The sequence below is a fragment of the Lonchura striata genome, chromosome 19 (assembly GCF_046129695.1).
Source record: "Lonchura striata isolate bLonStr1 chromosome 19, bLonStr1.mat, whole genome shotgun sequence".
Classification (NCBI taxonomy): Eukaryota; Metazoa; Chordata; class Aves; order Passeriformes; family Estrildidae; genus Lonchura; species Lonchura striata.
This window is the reverse complement of record NC_134621.1, coordinates 2547517-2575430: the sequence shown is the minus strand read 5'-3', so window position 1 is coordinate 2575430 and position 27914 is coordinate 2547517. Positions and strand designations below refer to the sequence as shown.

General features: G+C 46.3%; 1 protein-coding gene across 1 annotated transcript; it reads left to right on the top strand.

The window, feature by feature from the left end:
• Positions 1-312: 312 nt before the first annotated feature.
• Positions 313-24864, top strand: METRNL (meteorin like, glial cell differentiation regulator). Its single transcript, XM_021538701.3, has 4 exons — positions 313-582; positions 6193-6581; positions 23339-23398; positions 24046-24864. Exons 1-4 carry the CDS (start codon positions 470-472, stop codon positions 24360-24362), a joined length of 879 nt encoding a protein of 292 aa, XP_021394376.1. The 5' UTR covers positions 313-469; the 3' UTR covers positions 24363-24864.
• Positions 24865-27914: the final 3050 nt, after the last annotated feature.

Here is a 27914-nt window from a genome sequence, read left to right as displayed (position 1 = left end):
TCGGTCGTGCCCATCATCACCCCTTCCCTACACAGGGCAGCTTGGGCGCAAGCGGGGCGGGGCAGGAGCGGAGCGGGCTCTCACCCCGGGCCGGGACATCCGCCAAGGGGGCTCGGGGCAGCGGCGGAGCCCGGGACGGGCCGTAGCCGCGGGCGGCCGCTGCTCCCGATCCGGCGCCGCGTTTTGCCGGCGCAGCAAGTGCCGGCCTTGCCGGAGGAGGAGCGGCGGGAGGGGGAAGAGGGAGGAGGAGCCGGCCCTCGGCCGAGCCGCCCCCGCCCCTCAGCTGGGAGCCCGCAGCCGGCGGGTGCGAGCGGCAGAGCCGAGCGGCGCCGCGCCGAGCCGGGATGCGGGAGCCGGGCATGGGGTAGCCGCGCCGCCCTGCCGCGCTCCCCACCATGTAGGCGAGCCCCGGGCGCCGCGCACATCGCTCCCCGCCGCCTGCACCGCGTTCGCACCGGCCCGGGGGACCATGCGGAGCGCCCCGGTCTCCGGGCTGCTGCCGCTGCTCCTGGGACTGCGGCTGCTGCTGGGCGGCGGCGCCGCGGCTCAGTACTCCAGCGACCTGTGCAACTGGAAGGGGAGGTGAGGCGGCATGCTGCCCGGGCAGGGGGGAGCGGGGGCTGCCGCGTCCATCGCCGTTCCGCCGGGGGAAGATGCTGATGCCGAGCACAAAAGGGAGACGTTCCCGCCGCGGTGCCCGGAATGCGGCGGCGGAGAGCCGGGGCCGGGGGCGGACCTGCCTCCCTCCCTCCCGGCGGGCTCACCTCGGAGAGACACCGGGCAGCGGCCCCCGTGCAAGGAGGGATGGAGGGGCCGGAGCGAGCTGGGCTCCCCTCGGCGGGGTTGAGGGGCCGGGGCGGGCTGGGCTCCCCTCGGCGCTGTTCGGGGGGCTGGGAGAGGGAGGGCGGTGCCAAGCCCGCCTCGGAGAAGTTTCTCCCCGCGCCCATCTCCACCGCGGCCCCGGCCGGGGGAGCAGCGAGGCGGCCGGGCTCGGGATGCGCCGCACCTGCGGAGCGCTCCCGCCGCTGCCGGCGCCTCCGTCCCGCGGCTCTCGCCGCTCCCGTCCGCGCTCTTCCCCCTCCGAGCGCGTCCCGCTCCTGGCGCTCGGCCCCGCGGTCACTCCCTGCTCCCTCGTCCCGCGGAGATGATGATGATGATGGTGATGAGCTCCGGGAGCGGGGGCTGGCACAGCGGCCGCGCTGCTGATTTATTCTAATTGCACCGGTTGAGAAACCTCTCCAGTTCTCGAGTGTTTATCTCCCAAATTATCTTTCCTTTAATTGCTTGTAATATGTTTAACGCGTGTGGTTGGGTCTGTGACCTTTTCCTCTCTTCATAGGTTTAAAAAAGCAGCTCTGCTCAACTAGCAAGTGTTGATGGGTCAGACTTGGAGTAAAATAGCTCCTGATTCTAATACACTCTTCAGATCCTTCTCTAACATAAAAGTTTGGCCGGCCTATATCAGTGGGGTGTTTTGGAATAGAGAGAATTCAAAGTGGGGAAACAATTGGACTGACTTTCAGCATCATGTTTTCTTATCTCTTACTGTCTGAAACGTGGTGCTTCGTATTTACTATTTTTTTTTGTAGTTTTTTTTTTTTTTGATAATTGATGCATAGTTAATAGCAGTGAATCCACCTGAAGATGAAGAATCCACTTGCTTGACAGGGATCAAACTTCTGGCAAACTCCTAATTTGTCATTTTTCTTTACACAAACCAAAACAAAACCCAAAAACCCAAACAACCCCCACCCCCCAAAACAAACATACAAAAAAACCCAAAAAACAAACAAACAAACAAAAAAAAACCAAACCAAAAACCCTGAAAATGCTGTACCAAAGCATTCCAAAGCATCCCAGCTGCCGTACTTACCTGGACCTTACCACCTGGTACTGCAGCAAGGATTTTAAAAGAATGGTGACAATCCCCTGCAATTCTGCCGTTTTGCTGTTATTTTTGTCTTATTTTCTTAGAGCAAGTAGTGACCCCTCATTCACCTGAGCAGGGTTAGAATAAGCAATGCCTGAGTATCAGCTAAGGGTGATGCTTGAGGTGGGGAGAAGTGAAATTTTGTAACTGAGTTGGGGATGAATCTGGTGGTGGCACTTTGGATTTACTCACCTGTTGTTGTTCTGGTGAGCTGAAGTGGTGACAGCTTTGTGAAGAAGCTGTTGGATGAACAGGGAAGGAAGAGCAAAGTTTAGTCTGGGTGGTTTCACTTGTGGGAGAGTTTTGGAGTTCAGGTGAGCTGGAATTTTGGGAGGGGATAAAGTAACCCAGGCTGACTTAGGCCTTACTGATGGTGTTGTCAGAAATGCTGGCAGTCTTAAGGCCATTCAATATAATCTGACTTGTCCTAAAAGCACAGCAGTTAAGAAGGAAAGAAAGTAATTTGATGAAATTAAATATTTCAGTGTGGATACTAAGAGTTATATGGGTTAGAAGGAACTTTTTTAAAATGCAAAATACAATATTTTGAAGTCATGTGATGATTTTAACATTGACTGTTAGGAAAAGTTATGAATTTTAATGTCAGCTATAGTCTTTCTTCCCCACAGTGAAGTCATAGGGTGGCTTGTGCTGGTGCATTTGAGAGTCATGCCATCTTCTGTAGTGAACCTGAAGGTGTTTTCTCACTTTTATGTACATGTCTCTATTAAAAGCAACAGTCTTAAAACCAAAACATTCTGGATATATTTTTTTTCCCCTATTAGCTTGTGGAGAAGTGATGAACTTATACCCCTGAGTAGGATAAAGAACTTCACCAGGATTCCTCCGAATATCCCTGATGCTTCCAGGGAAATCTGATGCAATGCACAGCTTGACACCTGCAATTTAAGTACAAGCCATAATAGCAGCTTAATAAATAGGTTTTCAGAGAGCTTCCAGGAAAGCTTTGTCCAGGAGAAAGCAGAAACTTCACTATGATGTGTCCAGTTATTACTTTTGCTGTAGCTTCAGGTTTTTTTGTGCTGCAATAACCTCTTGATGCTTTGGGCAAAAGTGCTTCAGTGACAGGCTGAGAGAATATGCTGGCCTGGCATATTTGACTGTAGGGTAGAGAATTCAGCTCTTATGTGGCTGCTTTTGTCCATCAGTCTTGCTCTTGGTATGGTGGATGCTCTGAGGAATTCCTAATGTTTTCTAGACTGTCATCTCTTATTAAATTCTCCAATTTAGGAGCAAAAGTTCCCTGTGTTCATTGCAGGGTGCAGGGAGGACATGGGTACTTGTAGGGCTCTTCAGCACATCTTTAATGGAATAAATAAAAAACTGAAGTAGATGGAGCAAGAAGAATATTCATATTCTTTTCTTCTTTAAATAACACCTGTTCCACATTGCAGCATTACAGCTCACTGCAGTGATATTGTAACAGGTTTTTCAGTGCAAACATAAGGGGATGGCTGAAGCCAGAAAAGGAGAAGAGCAAGGGGACAGATGCAGTGATTCAGGATGTCCTCATGGATTGCTATGAGGAAGTAGCTGTAGAAGTAGCTTGTCACAGAAGTAAGTCCCAATAAACAGCACACATTTAAAATGGGTGGATGGCTCATCCATCACTGTTAATCATGAAACACCTGCCCTATGTCCTCGCCATATAATCAAAAAACCAACACTCCATTGAGTTGGGGGAATAAAAAGGCTCCTGGGTCTCCATTACTGCATGGACCTGATGTGTCTGATGGGTGGCTAATGAGAGCTAAACCTGGTGTTAAACAGTCTCAGTGTGAGGACAAGTCATTCTGCCTGAAAGCAAAGCGACAGGTTTTACTGGGTGATGATGGTTGCTGTTAAATAATGTGAGCATGTATTTTGAAATCTGCTTAACTTTTGAGTCATCCTTTATTATAAGGCTTAATGTGTGCAGGTACTCGTGCTTGATGTATCTGTCTAATGGCATCACTCTTGCCTGTGGGATAAATTGGCTTTCAGAAGATAATTTCAGAGTCCACCCTGTTTTCGTTTGAACACTATGAATGTTTGAACAAAATTAATGTAACCATTTTTTTTTTTTTCTCCTCTGGCAGAAATTCACTGCCTCGCTGTTGTTGGGATCACTTGCAACAGAAGTTTCACTGCATGAGTTCAGAGTTTTGCCCCTGGTGTCTTCCTTCTGTTTAAGCACTCAGGCTGGAAGGTGCCAGTATAAGTCCTGCAAAACCTTTGCAGCTTATTTGGATGTCTTGAGTAGGGACAAGTGATGTGTGAGGATCATTTTCTGCCCCTTTGCTGAAGGATAACTTTTACACTGTTTAATTTTGTTTATTTGCAGCTTGCACATAAACAGACTTCTGTGTTTTCTGTTGAGTGGCATCATGTGTGTGCTGTGGTGAAAACTGATTTTGTGGACCAGATGTGGATTTACAGTCAACTTGAAATATCCCTTTGCAAGTAAAGTTTCCTGAATGTGTTAAATACTACTGAATTTGAGGGCAAGAGTCTAAAGGTTAAAAGCTTGTCCCTCTTTCCTCTTCATCTGTGTTCTTGATGTGGCTTTCAAGATTCTTCAAAAGCACATGTTTGGAGGCTCTATTGTTATTAAATATGACTTTTTTTCTTTCTGAGCTTCCTTGTGTAACCTCTATCAAGTAGGTCACACTGACACTCACAATAATGAGTCACGTCAACAGTAAATGCAAACCATATGTTTTGGGTTTTTTTCTTTTACACATTGCTTGTAGTTACTTTCTAAGTGCTGACTTGAATTTAGACCCTGTTCAGTACCCAAATATGTCTTTGGGATAGGGAACTGTGTGTTTGGATGTTTCTGCTGAGGAACCAGGACTTGATATCACCACTTGCACTACACTAAAATATGTTTTTGCCCCAGATTTCCTGTGTAACCTCAGACTTAAAACCTTTTAAATTATTTTTTCCCCCGTCTCGATGCATCTGCCTACAAGTGGGAATGTTGTGAAGCTTCCCTATAATCCTGCAAAGCAAATCCATGAGGTGACAAAGAGTCTGTTTTTGGGTTGTCTTCTACAGGCACAGGATAAAAGGTGCTTCTGTTTGGAACAAGGTACTCAGAGCATAGGAGGAGGAGAAACAAGCTTGGTGATTAAGTGGTTTTATCATAATTGCTTAAGAGTTTTGTGACAGGACAGAGACTGGGACCAAGGGATTTTTCCCTGACAGCCCAAATACTGCAGCCAGGCGTCCCACAGCTTGTTCTTGCAGCTGCAGTGCCTGCCCTGTGCAGTGTTGTACTAGAGCTTCCAGCCACTCTGGGGAGAGAGCTGGTGGGCTTGATCCAGCACCAGTGATAGGCAGCAGGGGCTGTTCAGAGCTGCCCTCAGCTTAGGCTGTGGGCAAACAAGCCATGGGGATTTATTACTACTCATCCTGCTTAGCAGGTCCCTGGGACCCTGTTGTGCCCTCCTATCCCATCCCTGTAGTCCCTGTGAAATGGTTGTTGGGGTGTTCATTTTTGGCTGTAGTAAATGGCCACGTGCTCTCTGTCTTGCTAAACACAGCTCTGTGTCTGCTTGTAGCCCATCAGTGAAAATGATAAACTGAGCTTAAACCTCATACTGGGTAGCAGTGGAGGAGCAGGCCCCTACCAAAAAAAGCAGCACAGTTCAGTGCTTCCCCAGCTATGACATGGAGAGAGGTGTCTCCTCTCCTCTTTCCACCTCCCAGTGTGGAGACTGGGGCTGCCCAGCTGGGCTCGAGGGTATCGGGAGCACGTAGAGCATTGCTTTTGCTGCAGTTTACAGGGTGAGCTTGGCATCCCTCCCAGTTTCAGATCCATTGGGAATATAGACTTGGAAGGGGAACAAAGTACTTGGAAAAAGGTGGAGTCTGATCTGTGAAGCTGGAGAACATGCTGGATTGAGCCACCAGGAAGGGAGTTTGAGCCTACGTGTTTTACTCAGTATGCACAGCACAGCTGATGGGCAGTAACTGAGCCTGTAGTAATTTAATTACTTTGGATCATGTGCTTATATCCTATTTAATTTTGAAGCCTATTACTAGTGGTTTAACATTTTCTTCTGGGGGATGATTTAAAATTGTTCTGTAATATTAAGGTTGAAGTGTTAGGAGAGACCTGCGCTGCAGAGCTGGATGGGCCAACACCCAGTGATGTCCTGGGCTTCCTGCATTTCTTGCTGTGTGTTTTGAAAGGTTTGACATTCCCATTGTTAGCTCTGTCATTCCTCTAACCTTCTCTTTCTTTCTTCCTCCAGTGGCTTAACCCACGAGTCTCACAGGAAGGATGTGGAACAGGTCTACCTCCGCTGTTCTGAAGGGTCCATAGAGTGGATGTACCCCACAGGAGCACTCATAGTCAACCTGCGACCCAATATCTCACCTGCCTCTTACAAACACTTGACTGTTTGCATAAAGCCCTTCAAAGACTCTGCAGGAGCAAATATTTATTTGGAAAAAACTGGAGAACTGAAACTCTTGGTCCGAGATGGAGACCGCAGCCCCAGCAGAGTGTATTGCTTTGGCTACGACCAGGGGGGTCTGTTTGTGGAGGCCACTCCTCAGCAGGACATTAGCAGGAAGATCACAGGCTTCCAGTACGAATTGATGAGCAAGGGGATAGCAGCTGATTTGCACACAGCTTCTGGTGAGTGCTGGGGTATTGGCAGGCTCCCACCTCCTGTACTGGGTGTGTGACAGATGGCACGGAGGGAGTGCACGAGTGGGAAAGTGGCTGCCTGTGAGTTTCGTGTGCTTTTTTTAAGGACACGTTTTATAAACAGAACTATTGCGGAAGAATTGATTTGGTTTTTGGTTTCTTGTTGTATTTTGGAAGCTGGTGGCATGGGCTGAACTCCATTTGTTGAGGGCCTCAGTGTGCAGGATTGTCCCCTTGCAGGGTTGGGGTGTATTTCAGGAGTTAGCTTTACCCTACACTGAACTCCAGCGTGAACTGGGATTCCCAGCCTGGCTGTAACACTTTTTTAACTACTTTTTTTACTCCGTTTTTAAGACCCTGCTGCATGTTTTGAATAATAAACATTTGAACAAGGAGGCACTCCTTTTCCTCAGTTTTTTTTTCCCCTTTGCAAGTAGTGCTACTTGCTGACCTAATTATTGCTTTTTCTGTTGTGTTTTTGTTTTTTTTTTCTGAAATTCAAACAAGGAAAATGGTGTGTTCCTTCCTCAGCTCTCCTTATTACACTGTCCTGAGCATTACTGTGTCATGGCAGAGCTCTTCAAAACTTTTACAGGACAGTGCTGTCTTCTCTCTCAACCATTATGAAAAGCAAGTTTTGTAGGGAGCAGTTTTACTCCAAGGAAAAGTTTATAGGAAAGAGGAGTGGACAAACTGAAAGATCTTACAAGCCTGTAAAGTCTGGCACTAAATAGCATTTGGAATAATGGCTGTAGGTGTGACTTAAGACAGTTTGAGAAGAAAAAACTGGCATTTGTGAAGCATGACAAGAGTGAAAGGGGAATTCCCTTTTGACAGGTGATATCATGCATCTTACCCATTCAGGATTGTCTCTAGCTTTTATCCCCAAAACCAAGGAGGGGAGATTTCCAGAATAGCCCAAGGAATTGCAGATTTAGGGTAGTTTATCACAAATGACTGCAAGGATTTCAAAGTTTAGGTGTTCTAAGTGGGGAACCGGATTTGTTCCAACCAGATTTCTCTGCTGAAATGTGGGCTGCCTTTCCTCTTTTGGGTGAAGGCAGTGAGAAGAGTCCTCAGAGCACACTTGGGATGATTCAGCCCGGGCTAAACTGGTGTTTAGTGAAGCTGTGTGGCCCAAGAGCTGCATGGATGCTGGCCAGACTCTGCCGTGCTGATGCCACATGCTCTGCCTGAGATGCTGCTTGATAAGCAGTGGTGTGGCTAATTAAACTGCAGCTGGATCTTCCAGGGATATCTTCGCTGGGATAAGTGATTGCAGAACTTGTTCCATCCTCTCCCCTCCCCTGGCTCCTTTCCACATCAGGCTCTGGGTTGTTTGTGAATTTGTGCAGCCCTGCCAGTGGTAAATGTTGTCACGCCAGCTCGGATGGGGCTTTATTTTTGTGCAGCTCTGAGCTGGACTCGGCTCAGCTGAGCAGAGCTGGGCTCAGGGCTGATGCAGTAACCTCGGGAACTGACAGGTGGCAGCTTTGCCATTAAAACAAAAAAAATATAAACACAAATATTATAAATTTGAGGTCTCTGCCTTTACTTTTGCCATGCTCACAAGTGGTAGCTTATTATTGGGCGTTCTGCATTTTAAGCAGACTGCTCTGCTACATCCAAAATTGCTGTCAATGAAGTGGGGTATCTCTGCTGAGCTGCCTTCCCAGTAAGATCATTTGTGCAGAGATGAATATGCTGTGCAGAATGTCAGCTATGTAGTAAAATTCCATTGCAGAAGACATTAAATACATTGTTTAATCTGTTGTTTGGAGAATGTTCCCAGCTTCAGTGCTGCTTTCTCTGTCAGGCTGTGAGGATGGAGACACAGGGTAATGAGAACTCACTTAAACTTACTAAAAAAATTCCTGTGCTCTTTTATTTTCCAAAAAAGTTGAATTTTTTTCTGCATATAGTAAAATAATGTGACAGAAGCACTGCTAATCACTGCTGGGTTTAGTCTGCACTTAGGGTTTCCCCTGAGCTTTGCTCATTGAGGACTTGCTGCTGATCTCATTTACCAGCACAAGCCAGCACAAACTGCTGTGTTTTCAGGACTAAATGCTCTTCTTTACACATTAAATCTTGGAGGTTTTTAAAGCTGATGTATTTTTTCAGGGACGTTCAGAAGTCAAACTGAGGACTGCATCCAATTACAGCCTTCCTCTTTAATAGGCACATTAAATCACTTTTTCAGTGACTGCTGTATTTTCAGCTGTAACAGACACTGGTTAAATTTCAGTGCTGTCGTATGAAACAATGTGGTGGGGAATCTGCTCTGTTCTCCAAGTGTCTTGTTTGGCTAGAAGAAGCTTTTTAATAGTTCATCAGCAGAGCCTTCAGGGCAAACTGGGGATCTCTATTGTATTTTAAATTATTTCTCTTGCCTTTTTTTGGATCCCCAGACTCTGGGGAGGGGCTGTGCAGGGTGAAAACACGATGAAAATGCCATACATGACTCTTTCCACTACTCAGATGAGCACTTTTATTTTCCTATAAATATCTGTACGTCTGGGGGAACTGCCAAGTAGCTGCCTTGTGAGGCTTCCACAGGGCAATATATCTGAGGCTCTTTGCAGCTTGTGGACCTCCATTCTTCTGCTTCTAGTTTTTCCGTGAAACCTCAGACGAAATGCCCTTTTACTGAGCTGTTCATTTGGAGGGGGAGTTTGCAATCACTGAAATCACTGAAGATTTTTATCCCTGGAGCAGAAGCTCAAGTCAGAGGCAAGTGCTGACCTTAAAAGAGCTGAGAACTGGGTTTAAAATTCTGCATTTGCCACCACCCTTATTTCAGTCCCTTGTTCACAAGCATAGCTGATGTTTCTGGGTGCTGCACTTTGGAAAAACGAGGCTGCTGTGCCTCAGTTGCAGTTTGACAGAGTTTAGCAGAGCTGGCAGTAGGTGTGAAGAGGTGACAAAGATGTGAGATGCTGTTGTAGATGGGGTCAGAGATCTGCCGGGCGGAGGAAGCTGCAGTGCTTCTTCTGACGGCAAAGAGCTGAAAATTGCAAATATTGCATGATTTCCTCACAGCTTCAGAGTGGGGAGATGACTGTCATAAAAGACCCAGGTGTGGGGCTCTGCAATCCAGCCCTTTCCTTGTGCAATAACTACTTGCTAACAACTTCTCCCCGCTTTCCCTAAATGCTGGGCTTGTTTCCTGGTGATAATTGTTGTACTCTGCCCTTGAATTTACTCTCTCTTCCTAACCTGGCATCCCAGCGCTGATTAAAGGGTGTAAGTCATCTGTTGAATACTTTAATGACCTGTTGTGTCCTTAGAGTCCTGACATTGCAGGGTTCATCAACAGATCAACAATGCTTGGAATGGTGCCTGTGGTTTAATTAGAAATCCTCAAGTTTTATTAGTTTACACCCATTCTTTCCCACTTAATCAGAGTCTAGCAAATAACTCAGTAGAAAACACATGCAGGTTCTGCATTGGCCTTTCCCTTTTTTTTTTTGAAAAGTTGAATGACACAGGGCAGTCTTAACAATTTTCTAGATTTTGAGGACTTAACCCTTTTCTTACCTCTGACTCTCTGCCTTACCACAGTCTCTCAAAATTTTCCCAACTGTAGGAAGAATTGGTGCTATACTGGTGGATTTTAATTCAGGTTGCTGACAGCTGGTATGGGAAGTTTTTTACTGTGATAATAACAGTCAAAAAAAGTGCATTTCAGTGGGGTTGTAGTTTCTTCAGGAGGGGAGTGAAGGCAAGACATGCCACAGTGCTTGACATCACTTAATAGGAGTAGTCCCTAAGAAGGGTCACCTTGACAATTCAGGCATCTTGATGGGTGTGTTCTCTCTTCATATCCAAAGTGATGGTTGACTGAAAGTGCTTTTGATTTCAGATTAGGCTTTGGGCTGCACCTCATCCACACTGATGGTCCATTAACTCCAGCTCATGCTCTGCAGCCTCAGTGAAGAACTGAGGCACTGTGACATTTTGGCCTGAGGCCATTGGAGAATCAGCAGAACTTGTTTGAGTTGTTGAATTCTGTTGATTCTAATCTTTTCTGCTTGTGCAGGAGGAAAATACTTGCCTATACTGGCAAGTCGATGGAGGTTTTGGCAAAAGTGGTCTGGCCATGTAGTCCCTACCAAGTTTTCTGAAGGTGCAGACCCACATGAGATCCTTGCCTGTGCCTGGGTTGGGTCTGCCTTGCACCACAGCAGACTGCTTGCTTTACATTTCTATGAAAAATGAGAGTAATTTACTTTTTGAGTACCTCACCTTCTGCTCAGCTAAGCTGAAACAAGAATCTGTAGGTTTGACCAAAAGTTTTGGGGAGGAAGGTAAATCCTTCCTCTTCTGAATCTGTAGGTTTGACCAAAACTTTTGAAGAGGAAGGTGAATTCCCTGTCCCACCAAAGGAGTTTTATTTTGTTACTTTAAATCTGTGTTTCATGAGCTGGGCTCTGGGTCCAGCTTTGTTCAAGCTGTGTAGTTTGCTCTTGCCATTGCACACTCCTGGGAGTGTGTGTAATTTAGTTGTCAGAGCTCAGAGGGTGTATTGAAAGCCCTTTCATTACCCACCTGCTTCTGTGTTGTAAAGAAGTCAAACTTTAACAAAAATGCTCCTTTATCTTGATGGCATCTACAGATTTAGTGCAGATTCCATTAACTGTTTTATATGTTTTCTTTATTAATGCTGGGTACCTGGCTGAGAATATTAATACATAGGAGGTGCAACACTTGTGTGGGTATCTGAAAAACAAGGCAAAACCAGATAAATCCAGCTAAGTAATTAACAGTATTCAGCTATTTCCTGTATGCTGTTAATTCACTGTCCTGAGAAAACAGATCAGAAATCTAGAAAGATCAGAAGTCTTTGGGCTGTAGCAGTGTTTCTGCTAACAAATGGCTTTTTAAAGCACCCTTCTTAACTTGTGATCTTTAATGCAGTGTGTTTGGCAGAGGTGGGGCACCAAGCTGCCCTATCTCTGCAGGTCCGTTGTCATTCCACCTTGTAGGCTTCTATTCCCGTGCTTTCCTCTGGTTCCTCACAAATATCCAATCTTTAGGTTTTTTTTCTCTTTCTAGGAGGCTGGATGTGCTGCTTAGCTTTGTAACCTGAGGCAGCAGATTGTGGAATCACAGAAAAGTTCGTTTTGGAAGAGACCTTTACAGTGCAGCAGTGTGCAGGGACACCTTCCCCTGGATCCCACTGCTCAGAGCCCCACCCAAGCTGGCTTTGAATGGCTCCAAGTTTAGGGCATCCACCACTACTCTGCATCCTGTTCCAGCACTTCAGCATCCTCACACTGGTGTAGTTTTCACTTCTTGTCAGAGTGGAAACTTTCTGTGCTTAGTGCCAAGGCTGGCGAGCAGGAGGCCGTGCCTGCTGTGCCCACTCTTTGCCAGGGTAACCATGACCGAGCTCCTTGCTGCTGTGGGCAGAAGAGGTGATGGAAAGAAGCACTTGGAACACTCAAACTCAAAGTTCCCATGACCTTTATGCCTAGCACAGGTTCTGCCTGGGTAATTGTGACCATCTGAGATGCTGGCACTGCCTGTGTGGCAGAGTGGGAGCACATGGGGTCTGCTCCAATACACCCCATCAGATGAGAAAAATGCCTTGCTTTGTGTTTCTCTCCTCCCTGTTTTCTGTGCAGGTTAAAACTCTCATACCTCTTGGGGTTGAGGGATTAGAGCTAGATGGTTTTTAAGGTTCCTTCCAACCCAAACCATCCTGTGACTCTATGAAGTGCACAGAATAGGTTGACACTGCAGTTCTCTCATTTGGGGTTGGCTGGAGAAATAATTCATGAACAGCAAAGTTGAGAGATCTGCCCTATAAGCCTGACTGGGTGTCTCACCTGTGCACCTAAAGCTTTGATGGTTTGACTTTTCTCTAAAAGGTCATAAGCAAGTTTTAAGAGAAAAACAGCAGTAAACAGCCTTCATTGCAGTTTTTCAAAATGCACTGCAATTAATGCCTATGCAAGGGATTATTCTGACACTTCTGGCTCTAGAACACGATATTTCAATTTTTTTTTTTTTAATGTGTGTTCCCCCTTATTGCAGAGCCTGTCCACACTCATTTTGTCTTTCCCATAGTATCCAAAACTTGGTACAAAATAACCATGAAAATATGACCAGCATTCCCTAACCCTACTGTGCAAAGAACACATTTAAAGCTAGTTTTTGAGGGCGTGTCACTGAACCATGTGTCATGGAGTAGCACCTAGCTGGATCAAGCTGGCTGCTCTATAACACTACTTTTGAGAAGCTGGAAACCTGCTCCAATTATTCATGTGCCTGAATTGGTCAGGTTTGTAGTGAATGATTGACTGGGTGGGAGAGTTTGAGAACAGCTTTTGATTTTTTTTTCCCCCCTGTGTGGAATGGTTTCAAAGTGCTGCTCTGATGCTCAGGCAATGCACGCACCCATACATCACCTTGAACTGAGCAAGGGTGATGTTCTGGGGTCTGAAAAATCTTGGCTTAAGAAGCATTCACTTAAAACACCCACCAGAATTGGATGGATTCCCTAATTTAATCTCTCCTTCCCCCAAGAAAAAGATTTTTGCCAATATCTTCCCTGGCCCTGCTTGTCCTTTGATGTTGTTGGGCAGGAGCTGGTTTTGCAGTGGGCAGAGGAGGTGACAGTGGGGCTGCAGTGATAAATACACAGCTGCAGGGGACAGGGGGATAGAAAATAGCTTATTTTTGCTAGACTGGCCACGAATGCCGTTAGCTTATTTCTCAACTCAGTGGGCAGTCAAAACCAATAAGCAGTCAGGTGTATTGTCCGGGCAGCTGGGGCTCTGCTCTGCCCTGACCTTTGTGTACCACCAAAGATGGTCCCACAAACAGAGCTGCAGTCCAGCCCAGTTGCTTGGCAGTCTTTAATAATGCTCTGTGCTTGCTCTGCAGAACTGTTTAGTTTGCTAATTCCTGAGGCTGTAGTTAAAGAGGGGATGAGAGGGTGGGGAAGCTGCATTCCTCTTCCCACTGACTGAAACATGGGCCAAATCTTTCCTGTGTTGGAGTCTTGATTTGCAGGACAGAAAATCTCTTTCACCTCGATCTGTGGTAGAAACCAGCAAATATTCACTGAAATACTGCACAGATATTCTGGACCTAAAGCTGTTATGTGTTATGTCTGACCTGAGAGGTTTAATACTCAGAAAAGCTGCTGCCCTGTGACAGCCTCGCTCCAGTTAACTATTTCTGGTTCAGATTTGGGGAAGGATTTTTTGGTGTGGGTTTTATGGACACCTCCTGACTCCTTTATGGGATTTGAGCATTAACTCCTGCAATGGGCATCACCTCTGGGGTTTGCCCATATCCTTTCTGTGTTGAAGCCCTGGGAGTGCTGTAGTGATCAGAGGTGCTGGGAAATGCACGTGGGGCTTGTCTGGCATTCCTTTGCCCTTTCTGCCTCCCAGGATCATTTCTGTCTGTACAGGATGCACCTCTGCCCCACCAGAGCTGCTGCTAACTTTACATCAATTTCTTCTATCTGCAAGTGGATGTCAGAAATTTGAGAGAGAAAAAATTGTTCCTACGTAGAACTGGTGAATGGGCTTGATATGACCAAGCAGGGTGTGCTTTTAAGGAAGAAATGGTGATGTATCTCAAAGCTTTTACTGTTTCAGATGAAAAGTTTTAACTAGCTTTTTTTTAAGGTTAACTGGACAATGTTACAGCATCGAAGATCCCTCGCTGTGTAGATGTAGCCCCTTCACAACCCTTCTCAAGAATAGACTGATCAAATAAACATGGTTTTATAATGAAAACTGGCCTTGTTCCTTCAGAGCTCTCCCACACACCAAAAAGAATTTGATTTCTAGAAACAGGAAGGAGAAGGACCTGTGTGGAGCTGTGGAGCTGAGTGCACATATGCTTCTTTTTCTTTTTTTTTGAGAGAATCACTTAATCTTTGATCTGTCATTACTCCACTCTCAGGGTTTAACTTTAACCAGCCACTTGTTTCTTAATTCTATTCCTCTGCTCCATCCGAGGCGTTAATGGACCGGACCGAGGGCGAGGAGGGAGGGAAGGCTTTGGTGCTCTGGCAGGTTTCCAGTCTGGTAGTAGGTGCTGGCTCCAGCCTCTCCTGTAGCCCTGGCAGGGAGAAGTGCTTGGCTGCACCATTTCCCCAGGGCATGGGAGTGAAAAACACCTTACTTGCTCATTTTCTGCATGGCAGCTGAGCTCTGTGTTAGCTGAGACAAAGCCCAACAAGACATCAAAAACTTTATAACTTCATATTTTCCTGGGTCTGACCCATGCGAGCTTTTACGAAGCTTTGGCATGACGTTTTCTTTAGAAGAAAGATGAAATCTTTCCAGAGTGAATTTTGGGAGGGGATGAGCCGAGCCATGTGTCTTTGTGGGTTTTGAGTCAGGGGCAGCATTTCCTTTGGTCCTGTATGGCAGGGGTGCAGTGCTGGCACGTTCTTGTGGGTGACAGAGGGACACTGCTCCAGCCCTTCTGCTGGATCAGAGGGGATCACAGGAGCCCCTCAACCATCCAGAGGCACCTCTGACTTCCAGCAGCTCATTTCTCCTCATGCTTCCCACTCCTAATCCCCCTTGGGCAGTAGAGGTAGGTTTGAGGAAGGAGAGAGGGATTTTCTGTGAGATAGTCAAATAGAGCTGCTTTTTTATGGCTTTATAGTGGTGTCCTGTGCACGTAGAGCAGGAGGAACTCCCAGCAGTTATCTTGCTGCCATCTTCTCCCTTTAATTGCAGTTAGGGAGGGAGAAGAGGAAAGCAAAAAAAAAAAAAAAAAAAAAAAGCAGATGTGTACAGGTGCTGCTTGCACAGGAACATGGGCTGGTGTGGTTGCAGACACACTTCTGCTTTGCTGGGCTCTGCTGCTGCAGTGCAGAGAGAAGAATTTAACTGGACATCTGATCTGCTGAGTGGGGCTTTCTGGACACAATATCTTGCAGGCTTGACTGTAACTGAGGGTTTTTCCTAGATCTGTGATGCAATGGGTAAGTGTAGGAGCTGGGCTGGGATTGGCACTGATCCAGTCATGGTTCTGTCTCTGCCCACCCCACTGCTGGCGTTTGCCACGGAGGGGAAAGAGGAGGGACAGGAAGAAGTGTCTTGAAGCTGTGACACTTCTCATCATTTCTCCTGGGTTGATGCAACTCATGCATGGAGGTAGAGTTTAATAATGTTTCATGCTGCTTAAATAAAAACCGCTCTGTGGGTTCTTCATTCCTTTTGTTTTGTTTTAAATTTTAAACTAATGGCTGTGCTTCTAGCTGACCTTTCAGCTCATTTGTTAGAATGGCTGCTGCATCTTGGAACAGCAAAAAGGCATAATCCCAAAGGATCTTTACGTGCTCTGTATCTGCTGGGCCAAGTTTCTATTTGAAAGTTGTTGCAAATGGAGCTTGCCTAGTACCAAATCTCTTCCTCGCATTGTTTACATAAATAGTTAATCTTTGGTACTTAGGGACTTTAATACCCTCTTGGAAGACAGTTCTGTGAAAAGATAAATTCCTGGTTTATGATCTCTTGTCCTAACGTTTCTCAGAACACAAAGGTCATCACATCTCCAATAGTGAGGTTTTACAATATGCTTTTTTTATTCTTTCTTTGCAGGAAGGAAGTGGTATTGACTCGATTCTCTTGTCACAGTCCATGCCACAGCCTGCAAAATCCTGCATTTCATTAAATTTATTTGCAGGTTTAAACTGTTCTTTGCCAGTGTCTATATTTTCCAAGTTATTTCTGGAAACTTGTACATATGTGCAACTTCAACCGAGTGTTAGAAGGCAAGGAATGGGATTTGACACTTCCTTTTCTGGAGGGGTAAAATCACTTTTTATACATAGAGGTAAAATTGCTTTTTAAACATTTTTTTTTTTTTACAGAGAGGTCAGGGAAGGATGTCCATGGCAGGATCATGATGTTGTTTCAGCTGCTCCATCACCTCCTTATCCTGTACCAAATCTTGGCTGTAAGAAGAAGGGGATCTTTGAGTTTTGTATCTGTGCCTATGATCTCTGTCCCAAGTTGCCTCTTCTGCTCAGCACAGGGGCTCAGATTGACTTTCTGGCAAACAGGGGGATGAGCACTTCTGCCTTCAGAAGAGCACTAAACTCTCTCATTATGTTACTCACAGCCTGAACCTTGTATTCATCAAAGCACAGCCTCATTGTGGCCTTCCAGTGCTTAAAGGGGGCTGACAAAAAAAGGGGAAATGTCTTTTTAACATGGGTAGATATAAGATAAGGGGTAACAGTTCTAAACTAAAGGAAGAGAGATTTAGATTAATATTGAAGAGAAATTCTTTGCTCTGAGGATAGTGAGGTGAAGCTGTGGCTCTTCCATCCCTGGAAGTGTCCCAGGCCAGGTTGGATGGGGCTGGGAGCAACCTGGGATAGTGGAAGGTGTCCCTGCCATGGCAGGGGGTGGGAATGAGATGATTTTTCAGGTCCCTTCTGTCCCAAGCTGTTCTGTGGTTCTGTGGTCCCATGTCTGAGGTTTATTGATCCAGGGGGCTGAGAGCAGGGCAAGTCCAACTCTCCTGGTTGTTCCCTGACTTGCTGTTTTCCTCCTGACATGCTGGGAAAAGTGCAGTGCTTGCAGAAATCCCTGTAATCCTACCCCATCCAAAGACAGGAAAACCTTGTAAAACAAAGGAGTGGTGAGAGAGCTCCTCTGTGTGTTGTGACAGGGTGTCAGTAATTTCCAGCCCAGCTGTGGACAGGCTCTGTGTCTTCTGGCCCTGTTTTCCTTCCCTGTGGCTGCAGGTATTATGTTAAATGCAGGTGTGCTGGATGCAGCTCTGGTGCCTTCTAAATCCGAGGTGCACTGACAGTGCAGCTGCATTGATGCAGTTTTAGGTGGTGTTTCAGTGTGGGGTTGTGAGGGTTTTGAGGTTGAGTGTTGTTTTGGCTTGCTCAGGAAGGGCTTTCTGAGGTGGTGAGGAAAGTTGAGGTGTATCAAGAAAGGAAAGGACTAGTCACAGCCTGGTAAACCAGAGTGGTTATCAAATTCTTGTCCACCTCCACTGCAAAGCAGGTTTTTGGTTTTTTTTGGTCGGGGATATGAGCTGTAAGAGGTTTGCTTCATGGAAGAAATGCACCTTCAGAGAGCAAGCACAGGCATACTTAAGAAGAAATAATTAGCAGGATTTATTTCACTTTGTAATTAGTTAAAGCAGGATCGGAGCAAGATTTATTATATTTTTTTCTTGCTCATATGATGTTTGTCCCTAAACTCTTGTCTCCCATCTAAATCTCTGATCCAGTAAGCAGCTGAGACATGATGATTTTTGCTTAGGACTCAGAAAAACAGAGAAATGCACCATTATTGGAGAAACCACATCTCTATTTTTATAATCTGCTCTGGGAAGTCTGCACTCTGTGTTTCCAGGAAGGAGACTCATCCTATGATGCCCTTTCCAGTCTGGGTGCTGCCAGTTACAGAGCTGGAAAGGTGTGGGTGGGTTTCTTTGTTCCATGTGAACTAATGCTGATGTCAAGCTGAGGGAAATGGGTCTGTGGCCCCACACGAGTGTGGCTGGAGGTGCTGCAGTACAAGGACTGCAACAAAACCCATCTGAATGCCTTGAAGAGAAAAGGCCACTTGTTTTAATCAGAATAATGAACAGAAAAGAACGCTTCAACCCTGCCTGGACCTCCTTGGTAGCTCTTGTTGCTTAAAAGGGTCTGATTGCTCATCAAAGGGTTGTTCAGGAGTGCCGAGGTGTGGGTGGAAGGGCAGATAAAGAGCTCTGTGTTTTCACCCCCCAGCATCCACACCTTCACCACACGGCACGCGTGCAGCTGCTTCTTCACGAAACCAAAGGGTATTCCTCGGTGAAGTGGTTTTCTGCAATTACTTTGTCTTCAACATTTTCACTTCTGCTTGAAATGGGTCTCTTCCTGTGCATGCTGCCGGCACAGGGGTGTGTGTTCAGCACAGCCTCTCTGGGGACACAGGATGGAGAAGGTCTTTTGGGCTCACGGAGTGGAGTGTTGGGGTAGCAGGACCTGCAGCAGGGCTCTGATGGCTGTGACGTCGTGGAGTGTGTTGGAAAAATGTGGACAGGCAGAAGAAAGTTCTTTCTTGTGGGTTGGAAGCTGGTTTTGGGGTAAGGTCGGGTCAGTGAGACCCATGGGTGGCTGTTGAAACACAAATGTTTCAAAATAAGAGCAGGCTCCTTCATGTGGTTTCTGTGACGCCTGCAGCCAGAGCCAGCACGTCTCGGTTCCATGTGTCCTGCAGGGAGCTGCCATCCTCCACCACGGCCCCTCCATAACCCCACCTCCTCTTTTCCAAGGAAAGAAGGGTTCTGTGCACACAAACCAAAGGAGGAAGGACTGGAGCTGTGTGTGTGAGCTGAGACAGGCCAGCAACACCTCCCACCACTCTTTGGGCAGAGTGCTGAGCTGCAGCTCTAAAGGGGCACTCAAATCATCCCCAGTGTTGGGGAAAATCCTTCCTAGACACCCCAACTCCCTGATGCTGGCAGAGCTGGGAACCACCTGTGTCAGAATCTGAGGTATTGATGATTCTGAGATCGTAGAAAGTCTCTCTCTGTCAGCCCCCTGCCAAAGCAGAAGCCATAATTGGTCTGTGTTGGTTTTGAGGTTGTTTATTCTGTTTATCTCTCACATGTTCTGCTGCCCTGCCCAGCTCTGTCCTGCAGGGCAGCGTGTGGGGCTCTGCCCTCAGTGGGATGTGACAAACATTAAATACCAGAAACTCCCTGGGCTGGATTTACAAGAACGTGCCAATATCTGTCACCTACGTTGGACAGTGTGTCCCCAGCCTGAACCAACAGAAAAATGCCAACACCACAGTGAGACATGGAGGGCATGAAGAAGGAGAAAAAGGACAAGGCACACCCAATTTCCTCCATCTTGTCCCCTTTGGACCCCTTATCTAGAATCCTAAAATTTTACTTTTGCACCCGTGCCACACTTAATTATTACTGATATCAAACCCTCAGAGCTGGTAATTCATGCTGTAAGATTGAAAACCTTTTTCCATGGCCAGAGATCACAGCCAGTGTCTCTGGGGGCTCTGTCCAGGGGGTTCCTGACCCCTGCCAGGGTCCCAGGGCAGCCAGAGGGATGCTCTGGACTCCCACACACCTGAGGCTCGTGGCATCTCCTCAGGACACATCCCTCTCTCCAGGCGATTCTGCCTCCCCATGGAGAGGTCCAGGAGAGGACCAGCAACGTGTTTGACAAAACTGTTGGCCAACAAGTGCAGTCTATTGTTAGCATCGCCTCGTCCTCCTCACTAACACCAGGTTCAGAGGGCAAATCGCTCAAAGCAGCTGGGACATGACTGCTGGCTTGTGAGGAATGATGTAATTACATCTCCCTCTGCGGGGAGGTGAATAGAGAGGCCTTTGGAGGCTCTGGGTGTTGGAGGGAGAGGGCTGCCTCAGGTTACTCCAGGTCAGGATACTGTCAAAATCCATCAAAGGCGCTCCCAGGAGAGTCGGCAGCCGACGTGCACAATGCAGGCTTTATGCCACTGCTGGTGGAGCTGAGTTATGGGCATCTGGGCTTTAGAGGACTCCAATAAAATGTTGCTTTTCTATGTTTTTTTTCCCCCCCACCTTTCTCCTGCTGCCGTGTGAATTCAGGCTCTTTGGCTCATCGAGTTTAAAGGAGTTAGAGGAGCTGATGTTGATATTGTTGTTGCAAGTTCATAGGCTTGCTTTTGGATGTGAGAACCTGGGCAGCCCTCGAGACATCCCCAGGGAGTCAGGATCTGGCAAACACAGCTGCCTTGTTTAGTAACCAGGCCCAGTTCCCCAGAAAATGAACGTCTTCACCTGCTGTGCATGAGTGAAGTGCTTTTCTTGGGGTTGTTTTTTTTTTTTAATTTATTTTTTATAGTTATAAGGATGCATCCTGTTATAGCCTGAGGTGTGTGTGTTATTTTGAGCTATGGGAGGAGCAGAGCACCTGCTGCCCAATCCAAGGGGAATAAAAGCTGAACTGCAGCTAAACCCATGAACTTTTGTATTAAACACATAGATTTCTTCATGGCTGTGATTCAAAAGAAAGTGTAGGCATTGCCACCTCCTAAGGATTTATTCTCTTTTATGAGCCTTCATAGAAATCAGGCTTTGGTTGTAGCCAGTGGATGTTATTTGCTTTTTAATGCTTCATTTACCTCAGCAGTAATCCTTCACAACTTGCTTTCCATCTGTGCTTCCATACCTTGTTTTTGCCACTTGCAAGATCTATTTGATACTCAGATGTGGGAGTTGTCCCACAGAAGAGGATTTTTGTCTTCATCTGTCTGGAGTTGCAGAGATGGGTGGTGGAGAATGGTTGTTAAAGCAGCTCACATGCCACCACACCGCTGTGAGTCAGCTGGACCTGAAGCAGGTTTTAAGTAATGATCTAGTGTGAGCAATGCTGAGCATTTTTAATTTCCTTTTGTATTTAAAAAGGCTGCAGGATTTTGCCTAGGGTCCACAATTAAAATGATTTGATTCTGTGTACATATGGAGGTTTGTTCATTTGATTTATTACTGTGTCAGTCTATTTAAATGGAAGGAACCACTTTTAAAGCATTTTGTTTTTCATCTTTAATGTTGTTGCTTGTGTTGCACCCCTTTGGAGAACAGAAATGCCTTAGTCATTTTGGTGTTTTCAATTTTCTGATGGGGCTGGATGAACTACAGAGGTGTCTGGTCTAAACCAAGACTTAAAAATGCTCAGATGCCTTTTTATTACAAGGTCTTTCCAGAATGAAATATCTGTGGGTTTAGAGGATGTCCATCAGCTGTGCTTTGTTTTGGAGCTTGTGTCCATGTGAAAATGCCATGGGATTTGTGCAAGGTCCCTCTGTGTGGTTGATCTGAGTCAGGTCCTCATTTGGGCAGAGGGAGCCTGGGGAAGAGGGACTCCTGCCCTGGATGGATTTGGGAGGTGCCATGGATGAAGCAGCTCCATAGAAGGATTTTAGTGACTTAACAAACTAAGACTTGGTCAGGGAAGTGGTGGAATCACCACTCCTGGAAGTGTTCAAACCACCTGGGGACAGTGGTGGTCATGGCACTGTAATGTTGGACTTGATCGTAGAGGTCTTTTCCAACCTGAATGATTCAGTGATTCTGTTACAATTTTCTTTGTCAGATGAAGCTTCTTTATTTGTTCTAGCCACTGATCAAAGTCCCTTGAGTCTAAAACTTGAAGTGACTTTAGCCTGAATTTATTCTAGTTCTCCAGTTATGTCTAGGCTTCATCTGGTTTTGCAACTCTTCTGAAAAGAGCTGAAATACTATGTGGGGAAAGAAGGGCAGGGAAAGCTGGCTTATTTCTGAAAGCTTTGGAGGTATTAAAACTAAACAGAAACGTGATTGATCCAGATGTTATTTTGCCTATTCCTTGTCTCTTCTTTTGGAGCTTTTTAAGCTCCTTGAATTATTCCTTCAAATATCCCTGCCCAGAAATGTGCATTTTACGTTTCCTTTAATCCTATTAAACAGCATGTTACACTGTGTATGAATCATCTGACTGGAGCAAATCTGGTGGATTTGGTTCAATAATCCTTCTTTCTGGATCACTGCCTTTCTGGGTCCCTGGAAAAAAGAGATTTGCCATGTCTTGTGGCAGAGGGTGGCAGAGCATCGGAGGCACCAGCTGCATTGTGTGTGGACAAGCTTAAATCCACTTTTAAGTGCAATGGATCAACTTTGGGAAGCAAGTGGGGGGAGAGGAAGGTTGTGACTGTTTGAGAATCTAAACTAAGTGTTTTCAGATGTTGAGGTTCAAAAACCAAATTTTTTGGGGTGGGAGTGGGTTCAGTTTGCAGTTTGGTGTGATGGAATCTCATCGTCCAGTGGAGCCCTGCTCTGCTGCAGTCTGTGCCTGTGCTGATCCACGGTTTCCATTTTCCTGGCTGATGTTTTGAGGTGACACCAGGTGACAGAGATGGTTCTGATCCTCTTCCACTGTGGACAGACTCACTGAGCATGGCCAGGCAGGGCAGATCCTGAGGATAAGCAAATTCCTGAACTCAACAGGGTGTTAGAGAAACATCTGTACTGCAACTACAACACCTTCTCCTCAGAAATATCTGGCTGAGTACAAAGAGGAGCCACATTCTTGCATTGATTAGATTAGTGCAGATATCCAAATATTTCCAGCAGTACAGGAAATGGTCTTTGTGCTGCTCGAGCTCAAACAGATACTGGCTTGAGTTTCCTTTGCCTCATCGCCCTCCAACACGTGCATTGGGGTTTTCCCCTCCCCTCCTTGCTTCCCCCCCTCTGTAACCTCCCAGATCTTTGATGTGGTGATGACTAAATGGCCCAATGGTAAGAGAGAAGCTTTGCCATCAGAGTAGAAAAGACACACGATGTGAAATCTTTTGAGTGAATTTACAGCCGAGTGCCCTTCAAATACACCCAGTACCAAATATCTATATTCCGTAAGTGCAGTGAACGTGTGCAGTGTTTGCTAGACAATATATCCCAACAGGATTGGTAAAGAGATCCCTATTCCTGCTTGGGTACAAAAATCTCATGGAGGCTCTGGGGTTAACTAGGGGTAGCCCCCACTTCTTGTAGTGATAGAAATACCAGACAGATCATTGGAGTGATCGTGCCCATGCTGTGTGTGTCAGTTTTTGTTTAATTTAAATGGTTTGTTTATTTAAATGGATTGATTTGCTGCTGTCTAAGCAGCAAATCAATAAAGCTTATTTATTTCTTTAATAAATAAATAAAGTTCTAAGTTTATGCTTATTTATTTGCTAACTGTGAGCCTTCCTGTGCAGCTCCCTGCCGACCCTGCAGTGACACTGAGGTGCTCCTGGCTGTCTGCACTAGTGATTTCGGTGAGTTGCTATCTCCCCAATCCCCTCTCCTCCCAAAAACACCAACAGACCCCTCCTCACACCTGGCAGCCTCCAGCAGCAGTAAATGTGGTCTGAGGCACATGGAGGAGCTCAGAGCTGTCTGCCCAGCTGGCACCTCCCCAGGGTGGACAGAGTGACACAGCAACCACGGTAGAAGGTCAAGGATTTGGGTGCATCAAGGAGAGGCCATTACTTCTTGTTGGTTGACTTGAAAAAAGACCAAAAGTTTCACTAATTGTCCATGCTTCCCTTTTTAAAAGGGAAATTAGCATTAGCTGTATCAGTAATGGCTGAAGAACAGAAAGTACGTTGTCAGGGAGCATTTAGCCCGTATCTGCTTGTTAGAATTCTTCATGATTAATGCTATATTTCTGATGTAATTATTTTTCTGTTTAAATTTAATATGTGGGTGCCCTATGCTGGACAGATTACAAATATAAACTATAAAAAAATGCAAATATATACTGGCGATTTCTGAATAATCTTAACTCTCAGAACAACAAAGGACCAAAACTTGGGCTGCTGTTGTGAAGTCAGTTCCCCTGGTTGCACAGGCCTGAGTTTGGACCAGGGTCTCCCAAAGCATTTTTGTGTAATTAATCCTTAAAACCTTTTTCTGTTTCCAGTGATCAGAGGCTCCATCCAAAACGTAACGAACGAGGCAGAAGAGCAAGAATCCATCATTCACGTCGGTGTCAGCAAACTGTACAGGCAGAAGAGCAAAGTCTTCCAGCTGACAGGGGAGAGTGGGAACTGGAGAGGACAAATAAAGACCTTGCTGGAGTGTGGGGTGAAGCCAGGAGATGGAGACTTCCTTTTCACGGGACGTATGCACTTTGGGGAGGCCAGGTTAGGCTGTGCCCCTCGTTTCAAAGACTTCCAAAGGATGTACAAAGAGGCAAAAGACAAAGGGCTAAACCCATGTGAGATTGGCCCAGATTGAAACCCCCTGTTTGGCCGAAGATGGCTTTTAGCATTTGGCCAGGAATGTTTCCTGGCTGCAGTGGAAACTCTGAACAAACGTGGTAAGTGAGGCTGGGCAGAGTTGGAGGCTGAGACCCCCCAGCCTGCTCACAGACTCATGGAAGCAACAGAGGTACGAGCTCAGAGGGCTGCCAAGCAAGAAAGGCTGGATTTTTAACCAATCTTCTCCTTATGAATTAAGTTATTATATTTTTTTAGTGACTTCCTTAGGAAAACAAACAAAGAAAACTCCCATGTCTTAATAAAAGAAAAACCCAAATGAAAGCCAAGATGCCTTTGTATCTTTTTAATACTAATTTTTAAAAATGTCTTAAGCTGATGTAGCATTTGGTATGGCATATTCTGTATAAATGGCCAAGAATGTGATAGAGCACGGTAAAACATCTTAACAATGATGCTTTGTAAAAAGCTTGGTGTACAATTCAAAGTTGTTTCTTATGACAGAAATTTATGGAGCCAAACTCTTATGTGTGTGTGTTGGTTTTTTTTTTTTTTATTTGAAAGAATGTACAACAGCCACCTGCAATTTTTTGTCCAGGCTGGCAAATTCTTTCCATTCCAGAGAAATAAAGGTCCCTGGATTTGACACATGCTGTTTAAAATCTTTCATTTTTTTCCTTTCTTCTTAAGGCTGATTTCAGCTAGTCCAGATGTGCTCATAGATCAGTTCTGGGCTGCTCACTTATTTGTGGCTTTGCTGAGCAGAACCAGAGTTCCTGTGAGGCATTGGGAACCACAGTTTTTTTCAAAGGGGAAGCAAGAGCTATTTTTGGAGATTTTTAGACATGTGTGCAGGCGAGGCTTTGAGCGTTCTCTCTGATGCCAGTGGAGTTATTTTGGGACCAGCTCCAAAGGCAGGCTGACCCTTTTTTTTAGCTTGAAGCTTTTAAGTGTGGTAGCTTGGCATGAGGTGGCTGTTGATGCCTGTGAGTCCTGGGGGACGTGACCAGGCCACTTGTGAGGAATCAACACTTGAATCAGGCTGTGACCTCTGCAGGCACTGTCCCGAGGAGCTCTCCCCTCTCCTCAGTCCCCAGGGCCTGCAGGGCATCACTGATGGTGCCTTCACGAGGATTTTAATCTCTTGCCATGTTCATTCTTCAGCATTCTCCACCACTTTTATTTTAGGCTGTCAGCTACTTTAAATAAAAAGTTTCTACTCGGTGTCGCTTTCTACCCAATCCCTCACCTCTCCTTTGTGTAACAGTCCTGAGGCTTGGGGAGGAAAGCTCAGGGTGGGTCCTGGGTGGGTGCAGGAAGTTCTGAGATGGATGGAAAGGAGATGTCCCATGACCCTTATCAAGGGTAAAAGCCCCAGGGCTGTACCAAAATCCTGGCCTGAAGTGAAACCAAAATCCCTCAGTGAGTGTTTCTGTGAACTCCTCAGCAGGGTTCACTCTGTGGGCCAGTGGGGGAAGAAGAGTGAATTTTAGCTGTGGTGAGGTGATCCTAAGAGGCTTCAGGGCACTGCCACTTCTTCTGCAAAGACCTCTAACCCCATCTAGCACCCACCTGTTTGCTGCTTTGACCCCAGCTGCTTTCCAGCCTCCTGGAAGCCAAAGCTCCAAGCCCAGCATCCTGTTCTGTGCAGTCCAAGGTTCCCTCCAGGCTACTTGGAATTTCAAGAGAAATGAGCCAGGACCAGAAGAGGGGTAAAATGGTTCACTCCAACCCCTCTCTGTGGCCTTGCTTCCTTCGAGGGTCTCAACCCAGCCTTTTTCAGGCTTTTAAAAACGTGATTTAGCACTGAGATAACTCCTGAGCAGAGCTGAGTGGGCGTTTCAGAAGCCCTGTGCCTCACCTCTCCTCTCCTGTTGTTTCATGAGGTTTTTCCAGCATAGAGTGACTGCTGGCAGGATGAGAAGAGAAGAACAATATGTTCCTGGAATTGTCTCCAAACTGCCCACTCTCATCTTCCCCTGCAAGGCTGCAGGAGCAAGGGGAAGAGGATGAATTAAGTGTTCAGCCAGTATTTTATGAGGACAGTGCAAGCAAAATACAAACAGTTGGCCCTGGAGCTCCACCTTTGGCTGCAGTTCAGTTTTTATGGCAGTTTTAAGTTGTTTGTAGACTTTTTTTTTTCCTTTAAATACCCTTTGCACCCTGTGCTTTGTACAGGGAGAGGTTAACAGGGATTTCACTGACTGCCCTAAAATCCAGTTCCCAAATGCTCACCCTTAAGTCTTTGAAACATGATTATAGCTCGACTCCTCTGGCAGAGGAGTCAGGGATGGAAAGGATGGATTAAAAATGACTGTCTTTGCTCACATGTGCTGGCTGCAGTCTGTAATGAGAAGCAAATGACACCCTGGTGCAGTGTCATGTGGGGACAGGCTTGTTGTCACCTAATGAGAGACCCTGGAAGGTGACTCAGGACAGAGGTGGAGCAGGTGCTTGCAAAACATTGCTCTTCTTACCACTGGAGCTCTCTGAAGATGAAGGGCTTCCTCTTGATAACTAATTAGCATAATTGAGTTCCTCTTAAAGCAACATGCTGACTTATCTGTTCCTTAGGAAGCAGAAGTAATGACCTTGAATTGCCTCTGTAAGAGCCCCCTCCAGTTGGGCAACACTGCCCGTAAATAGGCACAAGGGATGTGCTGTGTTCTGGTGTCTGAACTCTGGCCAGCGTGTGGTTTGCCTTGTTGGTGAAAACAATTTCCATGGTAACCCTCGATTTCTCTGACTTTCCATGAGCCCCCTGGTGAGCTAAATCACATCTCAGGCATGAGCCATGCAGAGTTTGCTGTGGTGACACCCAGATGGGTTGGGAAACTCGTGTGGGTGTCTGCAGGGTCTGTTTGAGGTTTATCAGATGCTGCTTGACTGGGGGAAAACTTGTCCTTCTTCATCCTGTGGGGACACAGGGTCATCTCTTCTAATTCAGTGCCTGCATGGAGGGGAACAGGGTCACTGTGCTTGGTTTGCTGACAGCCAGGCCAGAGGAACATGATTATTTCACCTGTTTGCTTCCCATTCAGGAAGAACAGGCCATTTTCCCTGCTGTGCTGATACACTTTGCTTCTTGCACGGCCAGGCTGCAGGGAGGTGTGATGGTCACAGTTTGTCCCCAGTGATGTCCCAGCCCTCCTTCAGGCCAGCTGGCTGTAAGATCAGAGCTGCTTGTGGATACCTTTTCATCAACACAACTTTTATTTTTTTTTTTTTAGTTCTGCTGTCTCACTCCCATGGGTGATCCCAGTTTTCCTTCTGGGAAGCATCTGCTTTAGCTCCAGCCTGCTGCTGGTCTCTTCTCCTGATAAAAGTACATGCCATCAGCATGGCCCAGCCTTTCTGGAGGAGGTTTTGCCCTGATTTACCCCCGTGCTGGGCCCTGTCCTGGTCCTGTGTGGAACTGAGGACCTCATCCAAGGACACAGATGGGCTCTGGGGGAGAAGGCTTTGGCCACGTTCAAGATAAATAAAAGCCAAGCTGTTTGCACCTTGAACAGCAGCATGGGTGATTTCTTCTTGCTGCTGTGCTGCCTGGGAGGGGAAAGGCTGTGGTTTG

Excerpts from the sequence above, each read along its gene's own strand:
- METRNL (XM_021538701.3), top strand. The coding sequence starts at position 470 with ATGCGGAGCGCCCCGGTCTCCGGGCTGCTGCCGCTGCTCCTGGGACTG. Across the intron at positions 583-6,192 it reads CTGTGCAACTGGAAGGGGAG|TGGCTTAACCCACGAGTCTC; the intron begins GTGAGGCGGCAT and ends TTCTTCCTCCAG. Across the intron at positions 6,582-23,338 it reads TGATTTGCACACAGCTTCTG|CTCCCTGCCGACCCTGCAGT; the intron begins GTGAGTGCTGGG and ends CTTCCTGTGCAG.